Consider the following 20,815-nt stretch of genomic DNA (forward strand, 5'->3'; position numbering starts at 1 on the left):
AAGAAAGACGAGAACGTCAAAAAGACAAAATGCTAAGCGGAAAACTAAAACTGAAAAACCATGCTAAGGTCGATTTCGTGCACTGCCAAAGGCTGACTTCCGGGACATGCCGCCAAACTTTCGGTGGCTTCACTTTCGAGGATGGATGGATGGATGGATACGGGCTGAATCCAGCCCCCTAGTGGAGATCAGTGGCCGTATCCATCCATTCACCCATCCATCCATGATGCTGCTGAAAGAATGGAACAAAATAAATACATTTTTCAATTTTAAACAAAATGCTAAGGTTAGGTATCTGTAAAATTTTGATGAAATTACACGTAAAAAAGTAGTTTGAATTGTTTTCGTTTTTTAGTTTTTTTTGTCTAAACACAGCTTGTGGAGGTTCGCAACCAGACACAATGGGCGCCAAAATCCCTCGCGAATACAAAAATGGAAATGGGCGAGAACAGGCGAGAGACGATGAATGAACGCCGGCGTCTGTGACCTCAGCTCCTACGCCCCGGGTCCGGGCCGTCCACGGCGCGGCCTTGCATGAGGCCCACGCGTCAGAGGTGAGCGCTGGTCCCTATCGATCGGTGAGGGCCCCGCACGGTTGTGTCGCTCGCCTTTGTCAGCACTCTAGCGTCGTATGCTGCGCCTGCTCGAATCTTTGTGGCTGCAGTGTGCGACATGATCTACCTTCATGTACTTCACCTTGTGGATGCCTTAGGCGTCACGCGGTACCGCGTTGCCCACTGGCCACTCCATCCACAGCTCCGTTCGCCATAAATTCTTTTGTACAGCAGGCACCGTTGGCTCGCCCCTAGCAGGCTGCACTACGAGTGTAGCGACTGTACACCATGGAAGCGAAACTTGTGTTCGTCTCCTTAATCGCATGAAGTGAGGCGTCACGCAGCTCCTGTGCGCAGAGGTCTCGTTGCTTCCACCTTGATGAAGCCAGCTGCATGACTAGCACTGCTTCAAGCCCTGTTGTGCAGCACTGTTGGAATTTTCTTCCCCTACACTAATGCCCGCAAGGGAGCTGTAGGTATGTAAATAAGAAAATAAATAAATATTATACGACAGTTTTATAAAGAAGTATGGCTTGCTGGGCTAGTTGGAATATTTTGCACCAGGAAAAAGAACGGCAGAAAGAGAACGCATGTACAAGAGGGTCCACGTGACATTGGACCACAGTTCAATTTACTGCCCTAGAAAAAACGCCCCAGCAGAGCAAAGCACAGTGCTTGTGGATCTGCTTATGCACACATGTGCCCTGCTATGTTCGAGTGTATTGTAAAGGACGACCCCGTGCATAACTGCATAGGTTTGGCAAAGCAGCTGTGTTGCACATCATCATCAGGCTGACTATGCCTACTGAAGACAAAAACCTCCCCAATTAACCCTGCCCTGTACCAGCTGCGGCCACCGTATGTACGCAAACTTCTTAATCTCATCTGCCCACCTAACTTTCTGCTGCCCCCTGCTACGCTTGCCTTCTCTTGGAATCCAGTCCGCCCTCTAAAGAGTGTGGCCACGCGCTCGCATGTTTGCACTGACAGTGGAAGACCCTGTACTCAGCTGCTGAAATGTTCCTGTGGTTCAAGAACAAAGAGAGACTATCTCGGAAGGCAGACACAAACTCAGCAGCACCACTCGTACATCATTGTCATGTGTTGTTTGGCTAAACCATGAAATGCTTGAGTGCAAAGTGGTCCAGGATTCATTAAGCTCTTGTAGAGCCTTTCCCAATTATGTGTAAGCCTAGGCCACTGTGTGGCAAAATTCCAAGAGTTAAAAAAAAAAACACTGCAGGAGTTGTCATCGCGTGATGCAGAAACAAAAACACAGCACTAGTTTACCCAGGCCAAATTCGATGCCACCTGTGCGGTGGAGGCTGCGGTCCATCATTTTCCAGGGTCCTCCAAGCCCGGAGTCACCGTACCCCATAAAGGTGCACTAAAGAGAAATCTGAACTCGTCTTTTTACCGCGGGAACTCGATCTGCATGTTCCGGGCATTCTTAGAAACTTCAAATTATTGTCCTATGTGGCCGATTGCTGTAATTAAATCTGATTAAACGCCCCGGCTCCCGCCTTTTTTTGAACTGAACGGGGTAGGTAGGCGGAGTCAACCAACCAACGCATGGAGAGCCTTTCAGCCAGTACAGTGGCGGCTTCGCTTTGGCTTTTATTTTGTTTTTTAGGTTTCTGTGAACAAACAGTTTCAGTCACAGACAATATAGCGGCAAATTAGGCCCACGGAAATAAAAATACACGTGAACTCTTTAATTTACGTATCACTCCGCCGACGGCAGAGTGGCAAGCCGCCGCGGGACTGGCTGACACGTTGGTTGACTCCTCCTACCTACCGTGTTGAGTTAAAAAAACGGCGGGAGCCGGGACGATTAATTCGATTTAATTAGGGCAATTGGCCCCACAGGACAACAGTTCGAAGTTTCTAAGAGTGTCCAGAACGTGTAGGCAGAGTTCCCACGGTAAAAAGACGAGTTCAGATTCCTCTTTAGTGCATGCTCCACCCCAATTTCAGTCAGGGCTGCCTCAGATGAGAGCTCACCCACGTTCTTCCGAACTCAATCTCGGCCAGCCTCTGACTTGCTTTACAGGCTCACGGCAACTGAACCCAGCTGAAGAGACAGAGAACTTGTGCAACACAGTCTCCATCCAATCTGATTTTCCAGAAGGCCAGCGTAGCAGGGGGCAGCAGAAAGTTAGGTGGGCGGATGAGATCAAGAGGTTCTCAGGGATGGCCATGACTGGCATGGGACAAGGTTCATTGGAGAGATATGGGAGAGGCCTTTGTCCTGCAGTGGGCATAGTCAGGCTGCTGCTGCTGCTGCTGATGATGATGAGTCGAGCCAGTAAGCGGGCTGGCCACTGTTGGGTTGATTCTGGGAGAGGGATGCCAGGGGTAGACCCGTGAGGATGGGCTTGAGCAATCCAATGCTGCTGCAGTAGAACAAATGTTTAGTTTAAAGCCCCAATTTTTTCGAGAAAAATCTGCACCTGGAGTGACCCACCTGCAGATGTAGTTGATTGTTCGACCACATGTTGTTTTTATAGTGCAATCGGTAACACATAGCTATGTTTCACACTGTTCTAACCTGATTTTTATATTTAAGTTTTTGCTTTTGTATGTGTTGTACATGTTATTTTCATGCCATCCTTTGTTCGACTGAATGTACACCGTCCAAAATTCTTTAAAATAACATGTAGTGCATCTTAAATGCGACGTGCAAAATGTTTTTCTCGGCTGCGCAGCTTGCTTATTTGTGCAGCAGTTCAACCCACTTCGTGGCATTTAATAGACCTCATTCTTTAAGAACGTGTTAGGATGCAATACTTGCTTTATTCAATCAAAATCAAAAATCCGTATCCTCTGTGGCAACAAAGAGCCAAATCAAGCAGCATACACAGCAGTGGTTCTGATCCATCTCGCTTCCTCTGGGTAAGCGATGACTCTAAAGTGGAAGTGGCGGCGAACTTCTTTTAGGGTCGATGCGCCGCAAAAATCATTGCAGTATGTGCTGCTTCTTTGGCTTTTTGTCATTGCAGACAATGCAGATTTTCAATTAGTTCTGGCTGAATCCAGCAAGTAGCATGTTATTAGAGAAAAGGGACCATTAAATGCCACATCATGCATTAAATTGCAGTACGCATAAGCTAGCAGTGTAGCCAAGAGAAGTGTTTTTCACGTTGAATTTAGTTATACAACATGTGTTGGTAAAAAAATGGGAGGCTGCACACTATATTATTGTATACTGACTTGCTCTGTAACCCCTACTAGCTTATCTTAGCGACAGAGGTTTGATAAACACCCTTTGATGATCCTGTATGTTTGTGAGTATGCGAGTTTTGTGTATTCTTTATTTCACCTTTTCTTTTTTCCTTTTGTTTTCTCTCTTTATCACCCTCTTCCTTTCCTCATCCAGAGTAGCATGGCAGGTTAACTACCAGGCACCCCTCTCCTGTAATCATTATTAAAATCTCTCTATCTCGCTCTCACCCAGTCTTCTACCCAGTCATCTAATGGAGGCACCAAGTTTCCCCCATGCATTTATTCTTTTGGACCTGTCCCATTGTTTAAAGTGCAGGGTTATGGCCATGCAGGTTCTCTGACGATACTACAAAGAACTACTGTTCAGTAATAGTTTGTACATGTTCCAATACCATCACAATGAAATAAAAGTTTTACAACCATACGTCATCTTTTTGCGCTTAGGGGCCTAGGTGGGAGGGGGTTGGAAAGGTAGGGGAAAGGGGGGGAGCGCTGTGGTGAAACTTGGCTACCCCTAATGGAGAACCCTGCGCACACGCTAGCAGGTGTTCATGGAGTCCTCGTTTAAAAGCAATAGCTGCGCAACGACACAATCGAAATTAAGCCCAGCACTCGGGGGTCTCACAACAAGTCTCGCACCCTCCCCCAAATGTGTCAGCTCCGCATGTAGGCCAACTTCGTAATTTTGGATGGCCCCTTTTGCAGGACGTCGACACGCTTCAATGAGTGTGATGAAGTTCAATGCATTCTTTTTTTTTTTTCTGGTAATGGCCGTGTGTGTGTGTGAAAAAATACATAATTTTTTTAATGCCTATTGTGCCATTCAAATTATTTTGTATGCTAGAAGTATTCGAAATATTCGCTCCAAAATTATTCGAAGAAAATTACTATTTGATTCAAATTTGCTTCGAACAAAAAAAACACTATTCGCACATGCCTATTGCTAATCCTCTCCACGTTAATTTGCAGTCGTTTCAGGCTTAGTTGTACCTGAAACTACATTATTGGGCTGCTATTGTTTCTCAACATTGTTGCTAGGTCAAAAGCACATGGTCAGCTTCCGTCATCTTAGTATTCACCACAATGCTTAGTTTGTACAGGCTTCAAGCATGTCTACCACTTTTAGCACGTAGAACTTCAAGGCGGATATTGCTGGCATTGCGGTCACAGCTTGGACTGAGTAATTGCTAGACTCGAAGCTTTGAAGTACAGGACTCTGTGTTTGACTCTGTGTTTTTGCCCACTGCTTTATGTGAGAGATATTTTCTTGCCCCTGCTGGCTGTTGCAAAGACTTACCTTACAGGCATGAGCTGACAGTGGATCAGTGCACAACTAGCATCTCGTAACCTCATTGCGTGCCAAGTTCACGTTTGCATGCCGTTTAATGGACACATGCTCCTGTGAGAAGTGTCAAGGCTTTGTACAAAGCCCTGACAGCCAGCATATGTTTGAAGTCTGCTTCTCTGCACAGCTCTTTTCTTACCAACAATACTAATCTGCAAGCTGCTCTGTACACGCAAGGGGAGAGTGCAAGGAATGAGGACTAATCAACCCTCCATTACAATTTCTTGGAAATGCTTGTAGCAAAAAACACCCCCCTCTTCTTTTTCAGGACAAGATAGACAGGTGTGGTAGAGTTTATGGCAGAATACCATTATCCCCCTTTTGACTGCTGCCTTCAAGCCACAATCGATGGCAGGAGGCGGAACCTGCCTGCAGTTCGTGCAGATTAAGGGGTTAGCTCCTTTGTGTTTTCAAAAATTAATGCGAAAATTGGTTTCTGTGAGCGAGAATTTTGAGTTGGGAAATATCCTTGCAGAGAAACTGACTGAAATAATTCCACAGGTTGTGAGTTCTGAGGGCTCCTACTCAGTTCCTACATGACCACTACATGTATTGGAAATCTGTTGAGTTCAACATAAGTTCAGTTGAACAGAAATACCTGAAGTATCAGATGTGTGAAAGCGCCCGAGTCGCTTTGGGACGTTAAACCCCCATAAACCAGATGTGTGAAAGCATATAAGCGCAATTAACCTGTAATTACACAAGCAGTAGTGTCGAAGACTTTGCTAGGGAACATTAAGCATTCCGAATAACATGAATGAATATTCATGAACCTCTCATCGCGAATGTGGTCAGCCACTCTGTTGTCGTATGCTCTATCCTTTTTTTCACAATAGTTGCTGTCTGATCTCATAAGGGTCATCCACACCAACTGATCCAGACTTTGCATTCGACCATCTTTGATTTATTAAAAAAAAATCATGCTTTGTTTTACTATAACAAACAGTATCCCGGCTTGTTTTTGGCAAAAAAATTTTTTTCTTGCTATGGCAGCCATTGAACTTTCTAAGCAGTAGCAAAACTAGTCTTAGAGAAAAAGTTATAAAATATTTACGTTTTGCACATGACAATGGAACTTTCTTTGCGTAAATAAATGATGTTGCACTTTTATATACAATCAATTTAAATGAATTTGTTTTATTTGTTTCATTAAGAGATGCTGAATAAGATCAGAAGTGTGGAATTTGTAAATTGTCACTGTAGCCATTCAAACTATTTTTCTAAGTTATCAAGGCAGAGAAGATGATAAAAATGTTTCAGAGATCAATAAATATAAGGCATGTCAGCAAAAAAAAAATTCTGAATTTGAGAAAATTTGTTTTTCGAGGCGTATTCAGCCGTCAATTGCATACTGAGGTGGTCCTAGAAAAAATATAAAGGTAGTAAGTTGCGCAGTGCCATACAATTGCATTTATTTCTGGAAGTTTAATTAGAACATTTTTTGTTTTAAGCGAGAAAATAATTTTGCAGAGTCCGTGTATTCAACCTTGATGTTGCTTCATGCTTACTCTTCACTGCAGCACACTTTGCTGCCGCCTACAAATGTATACAGAACCAGCATTCCACTGCTCGAATACACCGATGTGCTGGGCTTAAATGCTGCTAGCTTTAGCAATACAGAAATGTGCTGAAAGGCAAGGTTACAAAAATAAAAAGGAAGCGGCCGCGTGACACGAGGATCAGGATACCCTGCTCAGTGAATGGAGATGCAGACCAAGACTGTTGTAGCCACATTCCTCATGCCACAGTTGCGAGGAGCGCTATCAAATGCAAATGGCCGCTTTCGGTCCGAGCTCGAGCAGAATGGCCATTGTTCCTCAGCGCAAACCTGCCCTTTTAACGGGAAGCACACTTTGTGGTTTGAGCAATAAGTTAATACCGCTCTGAGAGAATGTGCCGTGTTTCGTCCCTGGAACGGAGTCTGTTTTCACCCATGGGGGAAAACAAGTCAAGGCAAACGAACGTGCCATTCTACGTCTATGGGTTTCACCACATCAAGCCTTTTATATCTCTCAACAGTGCATGCTGGACTTCTGTCATACTCAGCGACTCAAGAGTCTAAAGTGATGAAATGAGAATGAAAATGCCAGCAGACCTTTCAGCACCAAAATATCAAGAGCATCCACTTGGAGCAATGTGCAGCATTGCTGATGTCTTCTTGTCGTTGGCTTTATCATGCACTGCAGTGAAGAGCAGTCACTGACCAACACCGGGGTTTAACACAAGGGCTGAACTTCAAAATTTTCTCGCTTAGAACAAAAAATGTATTATACTTTAAGAAATAAATACCAGTGAATGGTACTGCACAACTTACTATCTTTGTATTTTTACTAGGACCACTCATTATGCTGAATGTGCCTCAAATTTTCTCAAATTTAGGACTTTTTTGCTTACATGCCTCATGTTTTTTGATCTCTGAATACATTTTTGTCAGGTTCTTTATATATATATATATATATATTATATATATATATATATATATATATATATATATATATATTATATATATGTAACGTGTAAAATACTATTTTTTTGCAACCGCGGCGGTGGCAGAGTGGTTACGGCGCTCGGCTGCTGGCCCAAAAAACGCGGGTTTGATCCCGGCCGCAGTGGTCGAATTTCGTTGGAGGCGAAATTCCAGAGGCCTATGTACTGCGCGATGTCAGTGCACGTTAAAGAACCCCAGGTGGTTGAAATTTTCGGAGCCCTTCACCACGGTGTCTCTCATAGCCTGAGTCGCTTTGGGACGTTAAACCCCCTTAAACCAAACCAAACCAAACTGTTTGTTTTGTAGCAATTTTGTTTTGTAGGACTAAGTTTTGCTACCGCTTGCAAACTGAAGATGGTGGCCACGAAACGAAGTGTTTTTTCACCAAAAACAAGCTCGGATAATAATTGTTATGCCAATGCAGTAAGCCATGATTTTTTAAAAAAGAAATCAAAGATTGTTGAGCGCGAAGTCTGGACCAATTGGCGTGGAATGACATCTTCCTGGTGACTTCTCAAAGTGGTTCACAACTTTTCTACACCTGGAAAACTGCTGCTAATTTATAGAGTGCAATTTGATCATAACATATCTCATGCAATGCTGCCACAGTTTACCACAGCTTGCTTTGCTCAAAGTTTGCAGGTCTTCTTTGAGCATGCTGAGAATATTGATGATCTGTTGTTAAATTACTCAGCTGTAGCGCTACAATGAATAATGTTAAAGGTGTTCTGAGGACAAATTCAAGTTGGCCTGTGTCAACAGAGTTCTGTGTTCTAATCACAGAGACCACTCTTAGTGAAAATGAATAAGTAGGAAAGATAAGAACTAAATACTGTTGGTGCGATCACCGGCCAATATTGCAAGTAAACTGCGTGCATCGACACCAGTTTTTTTGACGCAGATCCCAAAGGCTATGTTGCACTGGCATTCACTTCAAATGGTGGCAACCAATCCTGCTTGGCGTGGGCGTCACGAGTTCGTACAGGGTGGCAAGGAAATTTTTAAATCAGATTTTCTAAACCAGAAATGTGCTTTGCTGCTGGGCAAGCGGTAACATACACACAAAGGGCCAGAGATCCAGTTTTTGCTGAGAACAATCACTGGTACAATCAGTGTCTTTTTAAGCAATGTGCATGAGTTTAATATATTAGTTTGGCTTAACCAGGTTTAGTTTTTTTGGCAGTTCCTCTTTTACATCTCAGAAGATGGCTACTGCACTTTTGCAGTGTGTGTAAATCATAAATGCATGCTGTAATGTATACCTACCATTATAAATTCGTGGAATGGGACTTTTCTGAAAGAAAAAATCAGAGGGCACTTAAGACTGTTTGCGTACTGTGAAGGCGAAAGCATTGCTGTGTCATGATATCATGAGTGTTCTAGTTCGACGCAGGTTGCATACTGATAAATGAAACGAAGACACACCTGCCAATGCTGATTCCTTAAACGCTGAGTTCACAAAGGTCTGCGTGAAACAGTTGGACACTCTGTTCGAATACCATGTTGCGAGCTATCCTCCAACCTCACTAAGAAACATATGCTATATGGAATTAGCAATCGTATGACACCTCCTGCAATGATGTAAGACGAATGGTTGCATCATAGATTTAATATGGGAATTTGGTTATTGAGGAATGGAAATGACGCAGTAGCTGTCTCACAACTCGGTGGACAATTCTACTGCCGCGCCTTAAAGGGGCTCTGAAACGCCTTCCGAGGAGAGCACATTAACTCGCTTAATCACTACACTGTGTTGCCATGAAAACCAGAGCCAAACAATACTCTTCCAGACGCAGCAGACGACCCACAATCACGTGTCAAAGTTGACGAGCCCTTCCCGGCGACATTCCCGGCGAGGTGGCCATTGTTTAGATTCTTTGACATCAGGCAGCTACCGAGGCCGCGGCCAATAAGCCGCTTAGCTCCGGCGGGTCGGGAAGCTCCGCTACCAGATGGGGGGGGGGGGGGGGGGGGGGGGGGGGGGGGGGGGGGGGGGGGGGGGGGGGGGGGGGGGGGGTCGGCGAAGGAGCACCTACCTTCCCGCGCGCAAAAAGTGACGAGAGGGAAAGGCACGAAGACCCTGAAATTCAAATTTTAACTACAGATAACTCAGCTTCTACAAAGCGCATTTAAACAATTCTTGCTGGACACTATTCGTGAAGCGGCGTGCTTCAATATCCCAGACATGCCGCAACTTTATTAGAGCCCCCTTTACAGCCCCTTTAAGGTAAAAGGCAAAGTCTGGGATGGCGTACAATGGAAAGGTGCATATGTCGTCGGATGGAATCCCTGTCGCAAGCTAGCCTCTAACTTGACTACCACATGTAAGCTATATGCAAAGAGAAATGGTATGACATCACCCAGAACGCTGTACGACAAACAGCTGCTCACAATTTTGGTACGAATGTAGTCAGGAATACTGGCGCCACATTGACGTCGGACAGGGGGGGGTACATAAGAAGAACCAAATCTATATGATCAAAATTGCACCGCTCGGCTTGCTGTGTGTATACTGTGGCCACTTGATGATGTCAACGTATTTTTCATGTCATTCCTGGGATTTTCTGCACCATCTCCGAGTACGCACACTAACACATGTCGCCGGTTTTTCTCGTAATGGGGCTAGTAAGGCTTTCACCTTAAAAAATTGAATTTCTTTGCATCCAGAATGCATTTCTTAAAATTTAGTGGACTGTGTAAGTTGCTTGCTTACTAGAATTGGGCTCCATATGTCTGATTGAAACTTCGTGCAAAGATAAAGCTGAAAATAATTTTTTTTGCATCTGTTGCTTTCCATAAACTTTTGATGGTGGTATACATGCACAGGCATAGAGGAGGCAAAAGGAGCACGCGGAGGAGCACTATGACAGACCTGTGCCTACCTACACTTTAAACACAGATAAGCCTGTATGGGATCAAAAGGGAAGTTACCTGTCCTCTAGCACACTCTCTTTCTTTTTGGGGCAGGGTATGCTGCCCAAGTCCCGGGAACATACTCCCTCTTTAGAACATGCACAGTTGAAGCAGTTTCCTTTATTTGCTAACCTCAAGACTTCTGAAGCCAGTCTTCCATTGCTAGCCACATCCAGTTACTGTGCTTTGCCGTGAGAATATTCCCCCATTTCCAAAAGTTGGCATTCTATATAGTTAGTGATCGAAATCTATCCTAGGACTTGGGCTGTGCACCCTGCCCCTAAAGGGAACTGCACGAGAGGACAACTTTTCTATTTCCATATTAACTTTTTTGTGTCTGGGGTGTGCAGCCAGAGAGCAGTGAGGCTGTGCCAACACTTCTTGATCTGTTCCTGCATATGATGAAGGGCTCAGTGACGGGTCTTGATGCCTGCTGCTGTTCTTCTCCCCCTCTGCCCCTGCTTTTGTGGTCACTGCACTTCTCTCAGCATGAACTGTTAGGTCAGTTGGACTAACATGTGGTGCAACAGCACACAAACAAAGAAGAGTCGTTAGTCACTGCTGTGTTGCATCCCTTCTTTTCTTCTGTGTGCCATTGCACTGCTTCATAATCTTCCTTGGCCATTCGGCCATATCTTGCCTTGTCATGCAGCGGCTATGGCCCGGAGGAAAGGCTCGTCCTCATCCCCCAGCTACACAAGCGTGCGGAGCGAGGCCCTCAAGACCCACCAGCCATTCGTGGATGCAACTTTCCCGACAGACGAGACATCCCTGTACGTCAAGGGCAGGGGCCCCCGGGTGGAATGGAAACGACCCTCGGTGAGTCGGTGAAATTGCCTCCCGGCTGTGGCAGAAATTGCCGGTTTTCAGCACAAAAGGTTGGCAGCTTCCGATCAGTGGGGAAAACACAAGCCACTGCAGCTGCATTTTGATTGAGGTGTAATAAGAAAGCACCCATGTGCTGTGCGATGTTGGTGCATGTTGTGGAACCTCAGGGGGTCAAAATGAATCTGTAGTAAGGGTCCTCTCTTAGCCCATGCGATGCTAAACCCCACATACCACACTGTACCACACCATTGCATTAACTGACAAGCTGGCTTTCCTTGAAAATGCCTAAATGCCTAAACACTAGTGTGAATTACATTGTGGTGTGCAGCAGAACTGTACAGGACTGTGTTCTGGCATGAGACGATGGGCATTACTGACAACTTGGAGCCACTTAGCATGCTTGCAACATCTGGTGGCCATTGTGACAAATACATCTTTGGTCTTTGGAGCTGCTAATTTTCAGCATTGACATTTTCCTGCTCTGCCATTGTTGCCACTCAAAAAGACACCTTTCCACTGGAACATGTCTCACAAAGAAACTGGGCACAACTAGACAAGACTAAGGGAGAAGCACAGCAGAGCAAGTGCTCACTTCATAACAGCTGCTCATATGGAGAGAGGAAAGAAGCCAACATTCCCTTGCATGCAAGAGGATTGGGGTTCAAATCCCGGTGCCACACAATTCTCCGCCAGGTTTGAAGAAAAAAAAAACTGTGTTGACGGAATTGCATAACCAACCCTGGGGTGTGGCCTGTTCTCGGTGACCGGAACCGACAGCACGCTTCCTCACCAGGACAGGATAGTCCACCCTGGTGTAGTACTTTTCCACAACCCTCTATGAACAAACCAATTAACCCTCGGCCCTCAGTCCCTAGCAGCTGCGGAGCAACTGACCAAGGCGGCTGTCAGACATGTGATGCAGTGGAGGGTGCTAAGAATTTCTGGCTCCGAACAGGCTGCCGTTGGAATCTGAATCTGGCAACATTTAATGCTAGAGCCTTATCTAGTGAGGCTAACCTAGCAGTGCTGAGGAACTAGCAGTAATTAAATGGGATGTCATAGGATTTAGTGAAGTTAGGAGGACAGGTGAGGCGTATGCAGTACTAAAGGAAGGGCACATACTGTGCTATCGTGGATTAGCAGATAGATGAGAACTAGGTGTAAGATTCCTGATTAATCAGGATATAGCTGGCAATGTAGAGGAGTTCTGTACTGTTAACAAGAGGGTGGGAGCTATTGTAATTAGGCCCAGTAGGAGGTACAAGCTGAAGATTGTGCAGGCCTACACGCCTACATCCAGCCATGATGACCAGACCATTGAAAGCTTCTATGAAGACGTTAAAATCAGCTATGAACAAAGTGAAATCACACTACACTGTACTGATGGGCGACTTCAATGCGAAGGTGGACAAGAAGCAGGCTGGTGACCAGGCGGTAGGAGACTATGGGATAGGTTCTAAGAATAGCAGGAGAGAGCTATTAGTAGAGTTCGCAGATAAAAATTAATTTACGGATCATGAATAGCTTCTTTCGCAAATGAGAGAACAGGAAGTGGACCTGGAAGAGCCCCAATGGTGAGACTAAAAATGAAATAGACTTCATACTATGCGCTCAACCTAGCATCGTTCAGAATGTATACGTCCTCGGAAATATGCGTTGTAGCGACTATAGAATGGTAAGGTTTTGAATTAGCTCAGACTTGAAGAGGGAACGGAAGAAGCTAGTGAAGAGGAAGTCAATTAACGAGTTAGCGGTACGAGGTAAAATAGAGGAATTCAGAATATCACTGCAGAATAGATATTCAACTTTAACTGAGGAAGGCAATCTTAATCTTCATGTAATGAATGATAATCTGACAGCTATCATTATGGAGTGCGCAGTAGAAGTAGGTGCTAGGACGGTTCGACAGGATACCGGCAAGCTATCTCAGGAGACAAAAGATCTGATTAAGAAACGCCAAAGCATGAGGGCGTCTGACCCTACGGACAGAATAGGACTAGCAGAGCTATCGAAGTTAATAAATTAGCACAGGGTAGCCGACATAAGGAAGTTTAATATAAAGAGAATTGAACATGCTCTAAAGAACGGAGGTAGCCTAAAAGCGGCGAAGAGGAAACTAGGCATAGGTAAAAACCAGATATATGCATTAAGAGACAAGGAGGGAAATGTCATTAGCAATATGGATAAGATCATTAAATTAGCCGAAGAGTTCTTCACAAATCTATACAGTAGCCTATGCAATCAGAACGTTAATCATAGAGACACTAGCGCACAGCAATGCGTCATCCCACCAGTAACGGAAGAGGAAGTAAAAAAAAAGCCTTAGGAGGAATGCAAAAAGGAAAAGCAGCTGGTGGGGATCAGGCAACAGCAGATCTGTTTAAAGACTGAGGGGAGATTGTGCTAGAAAAGCTAGCCACCCTGTATACGCAATGCCTTATGACCTCAACCGTACCAGAAGCTTGGAAGAATGCAAACATTATCTTGATTCATAAGAAAGGAGACGCAAAAAACTTGGAAAATTACAGACCAATCAGTTTATTGTCCATTGCCTACAAGGTATTTACTAAGGTAACTGCTAGTAGAGTCAGGGCAACCTTACACTTTAATCGACCAAATGATCAGGCAGGCTTTCGTAAAGGATACTCCACTATAGATCACTCACTATCAACCAGGTGAAAGAGAAATGCGTGGAATGTAACCAACCCCTCTCTATAGCCTTCATTGATTACGAGAAAGAGTTTGACTCAGTGGAAACCTCAACAGTCATACAGGCATTGCGTAATCAGGGTGTAGAGGAGCTTTATGTCAAAATACTGGAAGATATACCTATATAGGAACTGCACAGCTACCGTAGTCCTCCATAAAGTCAGCAATAACATTCTAATGAGAAAGGGCGTCAGGCAAGGAGACACGATCTTGCCAATGCGATTCACCACCTGTTTACAGGAGGTATTCCGAGGCCTGAATTTGGAACAGTTGGGGATAAGAGTTAATGGAGAATACCTAAATAATCTGCGATTCACTGATGACCTTGCCTTGCTTAGTCACTTAGGAGGTGAACTGCAAATCATGATTAATGAGTTAGACAGGCAGAACAAAGCGGTGGGTCTAAAAATTAACATGCAGAAAATCAAAGTAATGTTCAACTGCCTAGCTAGGGAACAGCAGTTCACAATTGGAAGTGAGGTGCTAGAAGCGCTAAATACTTAGGGCAGGAAGTGACAGCTGATCTGGATCATGAGAGAGAGATAACTAGAAGGATAAGAAGGGGGTGGAGCACATATGGCAGGTTCTAGCTCTCAGATCAATAATGGCAGTTTACCAATATCCCTGAAGAGAAAAGTGTACAACAGCTGTACCTTGCCGGTACTCACCTACAGGGCAGATACGTGGAGCCTAATGAAAGGGGTTCAGCTTAAGTTAAGGACAACGTGGTGAGCCATGGAAAGAAAAATGATAGTTGTAATGTTAAGAGACCGGAAGCAGGCAGAGTGGGTGAGGGAATAAACGCAGGTTAATGACATCCTACTCGAAATCAAGAGGAAGAAATGGGCTTGGGCAGGGCATGTAATGCGAAGGCAAGATAACCACTGGTCCTTAAGGGTAAGGGAGTGGATTCCAAGAGAAGGAAAGCCTAGCAGGGGGCGGCAGAAGGTTGGGTGGGTGGATGAGATTAAGAAGTTTGCAGGCATAGGGTGGGTGCAGCTGGCAAAGGACAGGGTTAATTGGAGAGACATGGCAGAGGCCTATTGCCCTGCATTGGGTGTAGTCGGGCTGATGATGATAATGATGCATTATTCAGCTCTAAGGTCATCATTCGCTCCACTTGACGTGACACAGTTAAAAATGTTCAGCGAGTTCCAGGCACTGCAGTTGTCTCTCAAGAACTAGCTGCAGCTGGGTCTGAAGCAAGCAAAAGCATCTCAAATGGCAGGAAGGACCACTTATGACCACGCTCTCATGGCTTCCATGCAGGAAATGTGCGCAGAGCCCCAGCTTTTCACAGGAGGCACCGTTCAGAGCGACGTTTGTCACGACCGCTCGGCCAACGCCTGGTTTGTCACTGTCTGCACTGTCCTCGCTGGCGACCCCCAGCTGCTTGCTAAGGTGAGCTCTTTTTTTTTTTTTTAGGCTGCCAGGCTGCTGGTCAGTTCAGTGATCTGTACATATTCCTAGGCAGCATTTGATTTCAGCAACTGTACAATTGGTTTTAAGCAGAAAACTGGGCAAGTTGGTGTTTCAAGTAGAAAGACCAACTGCCCAGTTGCATGCCCAGGCTTGCATGAAAGAACATGGGCCATGACTTAAAAAACAACACAACAAGCATTAGACTCCATCTCAATAGTTCCTTGCAGCAATGCCGAAGCTGCAATGAGTGCAGAGGTGACGCTTTGGCGCTGTGGATTGTAGTGGAAAATGGGCAAATGTGGTGGTGCACCTCAAAGTACACATATGCCAAACGCTATTGCAAATTCAGCGTTAACTTACGTTCATGCTACATGCACGATTTCCTGATTTTGGCATGCATGACTCTTCCATATGCTTAAATAGCTTTTCCATCATGGCGACGCACTTCGAAGCGGGAACCCTCGCTTCGGAGTGAATTCATTGTTGTTACTGGGTCTTTCACTATGTTCGCTGGTTATAAATGGGTCATCAGGCTTTCATTTTGTCTCATCTCACCTATGGCAAAATCCATGAGCGACAAATTTGCTTCTTTGTTTCGAGTCCTGAATGTGCCACTCTGAGGTCTAAACAAGAATGTCGGTTTGTTCACAAAAGTGGTTTCCGTTCTTAAAACTATGGTGCCACTAGGCTGACGTCAGCGCATTTACACGATTGTAAATAAACTCAAATGTAAGTCATCCTCCTATATCACACGTCAGAGGAAAAAAAGACTTGGAGGTCGCATAAGCTTTGCCTTTAATAGTAGAATGTGATAGCATTATCCAGCCGCTGCCACTTATCGTCAGCTTCTATCGGCCACCACTCGTGGTTGTGCCCGTGGGCCCATACCAAAACGAAAATCTGGTAGTCACTGTACTCGTCCACTCTTGCGCCATCGTCCTCACTAGCGCTGCCATCGTGATCGCTGCTGTGGTCCCACAGCACTTTGGTGTAACATTGTCGTACAACGAAATCCTGCGCTTTACACACAGTCGCACCACGACATCGCTTGGAACAACTGAAAATTTTGCCTCGCTCAACTGCTACGCCTGTATCACCCATTCCGAGACATGTTTGCGGCCCGGTACGCAGTTGTTCATTTCTTCGGTGTAAAAAATGAGTCATCTTGAATGTAGCCGTGAATAAGCGCAGACGCGTATCGAACCCGGAGCACAATTGATGATTACGGAGCACTACATCCGTCAAAAGCGTCAAAAGTCATCAAAAGTGTCAGAGCCGCAGAGAAACTACACGTGAGCGGCGTCGGCTCTGCCGTCAGCTTCCCCCCCCCCCCATCACTGTCATCCCGAGTGACAGGGCCGTCATAATTGGAGCTGTGATTATACATCAACTGTCGGCACTCCCTTAAGCGCGGAGTGTGCAGCTGAAAATAAATAGAAGAAACAAAACATGGAAGACACTTAAGCTACGCCTCTAAGAGCAGAACGCGATGGGGTTATCTGACTGCCGCCACTTAACAGCGCGACGCAATCTGCAGCCACACGCGTGGTTGGGGATGCTGGTTCGCCACTTATCAACAGCCGTCATAGGCCACCGTGCACGGGGAGGGGGTCTGAGTTCTACACGTTGACAGAGCAGCTGCTCAAGGCCAGCGCCATGTGCGATGCGACAGAGCCGTGCAGCAAAAAAACAACCATGCTCTAGCATCCCTGATATCTCGTTTGTCTTGCCTTTATTTATGGTGCCATGCTCTGGTTTCGATTCTAAGTCGACCCCCCCCCCCCCCCCCCCCCCCCACTTCGGATTTTTAAATTTAAAAAAGTAGCTCGACCTACAATTGTGTAAATGCAATATTATTGCCTCTTTGTTTGCATGTGTGACAAACAATGCAACGTCCCGCAAAATACTTCTGTTTAATGGACACAGGCATACACACGCTATTCTAAAGCTGCATAATGTTCCTTCAGTGTTTGGTACACAGACAGCGCCTGCCTATTTGTCCTGTTTTGCAACCATATCTGCATACGTAGTGACCAGACAACGAGGTGCACAGGAACATGTTTAATACATTCTCTTGATTGGCTGAGGAGGTCTCTAGCTTTCATAGTTCTGCGAAGTACTTATGAGATGGAGCATAAACATTGGCTATCTTTACTCAAGGAAACACAGACATCGTATTTAGTACTCGAGTGTAACTTGACATTTCTTTTTACCGAAAAATGGAAAGGGAAAAATGGAAATGTAGTCACCACCAGTATACACGAAGACAAAGGCACACAATGATATATTTACATGCACATCGGTTGATGCGTTTCATGGTTCTGCCTCCAACTTTGAGGAATGGAAAAGGAAATGAAAAAAAAAAAATCTAGAATGCCATGCTGGTCAACCAGCGGAAACACCGAGCCACAAATGTTCAACTAAGGGGCAGTGAGGGGCTTGTCACCAGAAACAGCGCACTTGCGCACTGAGCGCAAATTCAGCATTTCATGCAAAGTAAAGCGGAATAGAAAACACGGTGTTTAAAGGCCTCCGCTTCATTCTAGTAAAAGCCAACTCCAAGGTTTTTTGAACTTTTGAGTTGATAACCACATCACATTCCTTAGAGTCCCTTCACTGTAATACAAAAGCAGTTTCTGAAAATACCCAGTAGAAGTATTTTTAAAAAGTGAAAACAAGGATTCCGAAACAGAAACTGGCTTTCAACTAAACAATGTCACGACAGACCAACATATAACATTCGTTGGTCACAAACCATCACAAAACCTATCGTTTACGCTTTGATGGATTAAGCTGGCAACTATAAGTGACAGCTTGGGTCATTATTTGTCTGCAATGACCAAGAGCAAGCCCCAGAATTTGTCCTTCAGCAAACACAGAGCGAATACCGATGGCCGTGCGTCCAGTGATGTCATACACACAAGGTTGCCCATAGAAGTTTCCTGAGTTGAGGCCGCAAAAAGGAAAATTTAAAAAGTTATTAACACTGCGACAATACACAGCCCTCCCCTCTTTGAAATTTTGCACAAATCAACCGTAGAACACTGCAAAAGTTTGAATAAATTCTGAGGAGGTACAAAAAATTCTGGAATTGCCCTTTAATATTCAGCAGAGGCCTTCAACCTCCGCAGCACCACCAAGATCATGCACACTAATGGTAGTAATCCACTTCAGGTGCACGGAAAGCCTTAGTAATAGAACCCCTTGCTTGTCGCCGTGTTGGCTGAGTGGTTATGGTATTTGGCTGCTGACCCTAAAGTCGCGGGTTCAATCCCAGCTGTGGCGGTAGCATTTTGAGGGAGGCAAAATCTTAGAGACAGTGTACTGTGCAATGTCAGTGCACGTTAAAGAACCCTAGGTGAATTATTCAGAGCCCTTCACTATGGCATCCCTTCTACCTAGCCTGAGTCGCTTTGGGTTGTTGACTCCGTAAAACCAAACCAAAAATCTTTGCGATATCAGCATCTTTACTATATCACTTGGTATTAATCACGTGGCTCAGAGGGTACCATTTGATAATTTGGCCACTTACTACACTGAGCATTGGTTTATAAAAGAAACGTTTAGAAGTACCTGCCATCTTCTCAAATCATTGTATGTGAATGATATATTTTCAGGTATCACATTTTATGTTATTGCGTCGATTTTGTCCAACATTGCTTTCGGTGTCGTCCAAATATTGTGGAACCACTCTATTTTCACAAATACAACACTGCTACAAATATAGTGCGAGGGGGTTAGTTTTAATCCATATGAAAATGAAACCTTGGCATGAACATGGCGTTGCTGTCCCTGGCCTCAGTGTCTGAAGAGGCAACAGTTTAGAAATGCACACAACTCAATCGAGCACGGAAAAACCCTCACGGCAAGTTTTGGCACAGCAAGTTTGCAGGGATACGGTGGCAGTTAATTGGGGAGATATGGTACAGGGCTTTGCCTTGCAGTTGGTGTAGTATGGCTGATAATGACAGTAATGCAGTTTGGCTGGAAAGCGTTACGCTTCCAGGGCACAACAGAGCCGTTTGAAGATCACTGAAATAGGCTTTTTTCCTGCAGTGTAACTCTTGTCTTGCACTATGTCTGTCTGGCACAGGTGATTCCAGATGTGGAGCAACAGGAGTGGAGGCCAGGGGATGAGCACCCTGGCGTGTTCCGCTTCTGCTTCTGGCTCCTGGGCAGCTGGACCGAGGTGCTCGTGGATGACCGGCTCCCTGTGATGGTACCTGGTGGCCTCCCTTATGGCTGCCGGTCGCGCATCCCCTGTGCCGAGTTCTGGGCTCCCCTCCTGGAGAAGGCCTATGCCAAGTGAGGGTCCAGCAGTGTGGACAAAGCAGCTTTTCAGTTCATTGCATTTGGGACAATCTCTGAAGGTGGAGTAGGCATGAAATAAGGGAGGGAGTAATGTGTTGGTCTTTTTGATCAAATCTACTCAACCTTGGGGAATTCCCCTAAATGCATTCCCCTTGTAGCAACCGTTCTGTCTTCGCCCTTCTTCGTCCCGTCCATGTGCTACGTTTTTGTTTATAATATGTCTGACCAACTGGCCCCTCAGTATACTCTGTTAAATTGCATTTTACTAAACCTCCCACGGTGGCTCAGTTGTTAGGATGGTCGGCTACTGAACTGGATTCCCAGGTTCAAACCTGACCGTGGCGGCTGCGTTTCAATGGAGGTGGAATGCAAAGACGCTCGTGTACGTGTGTGATGTGCACATCAAAGATCGCCATCATCATCGTCATCATCAGCCTGACTACACCCACTGCAGGGCAAAGGCCTCTCCCATGTCTCTCCAATTAACGCTGTCCTTTGCCAGCTGCATCCACCCTTTGCCTGCAAACTTCTTAATCTCATCCTTCCACCTAACCTTCTGCTGCCCCCTGCTACTCTTACTTTCTCTTCGAATCCACTCTGTTACCCTTAAGGGCCAGCGGTTATCTTGCCTTCGCATTACATGCCTTGCCTAAGCCCATTTCTTCCTCTTGATTTCGACTAGGATGTCATTAACCCGCTTTTGTTCCCTCACCCGCTCTTCCCCTACTGATCCTGGTCAAGATCCTGGTCAAATTAATCCGGAGCCCTCCACTATGGGACCTCTTTTTTTCTTTCTTCACTCCCACCTTCCTCCCTTCCCTTATGGGGCAGTTTAGGTGTCCGCCGAGATGAGAGGCAATTACTGTGCCATTTCCTTTGCTCACAAGCTAATTTTTATTTTACTAACAGCATTCCCAATTCTAATTGTTGATCAATATGGCCTCGGCTTGCCATGGGCTAGCCGTCCTGGAGTTGGGAGTGGAACTGCCCCTGACCAGCTGTGCTCCTTTGTTCGAGCCC

At 45.3% G+C, this 20,815-nt stretch overlaps 1 protein-coding gene across 2 annotated transcripts in view; it reads left to right on the forward strand.

The window, feature by feature from the left end:
- The first annotated feature begins 416 nt into the window (after positions 1-416).
- LOC144124651 (calpain-5-like) overlaps positions 417-20,815 on the forward strand; it is a 109,579-nt gene continuing 89,180 nt past the window's right edge. For both annotated transcript variants that reach the window (XM_077657457.1, XM_077657458.1), the window contains exons 1-4: positions 417-554; positions 11,178-11,344; positions 15,332-15,463; positions 19,578-19,789. In XM_077657457.1, coding sequence (XP_077513583.1) covers positions 11,183-11,344; positions 15,332-15,463; positions 19,578-19,789 — 506 coding nt within the window. In that variant the 5' untranslated portion in view covers positions 417-554; positions 11,178-11,182. The remainder of the gene's footprint in view (positions 555-11,177; positions 11,345-15,331; positions 15,464-19,577; positions 19,790-20,815) is intronic.

The sequence above is a fragment of the Amblyomma americanum genome, chromosome 3 (assembly GCF_052857255.1).
Source record: "Amblyomma americanum isolate KBUSLIRL-KWMA chromosome 3, ASM5285725v1, whole genome shotgun sequence".
Taxonomy (NCBI): domain Eukaryota; kingdom Metazoa; phylum Arthropoda; class Arachnida; order Ixodida; family Ixodidae; genus Amblyomma; species Amblyomma americanum.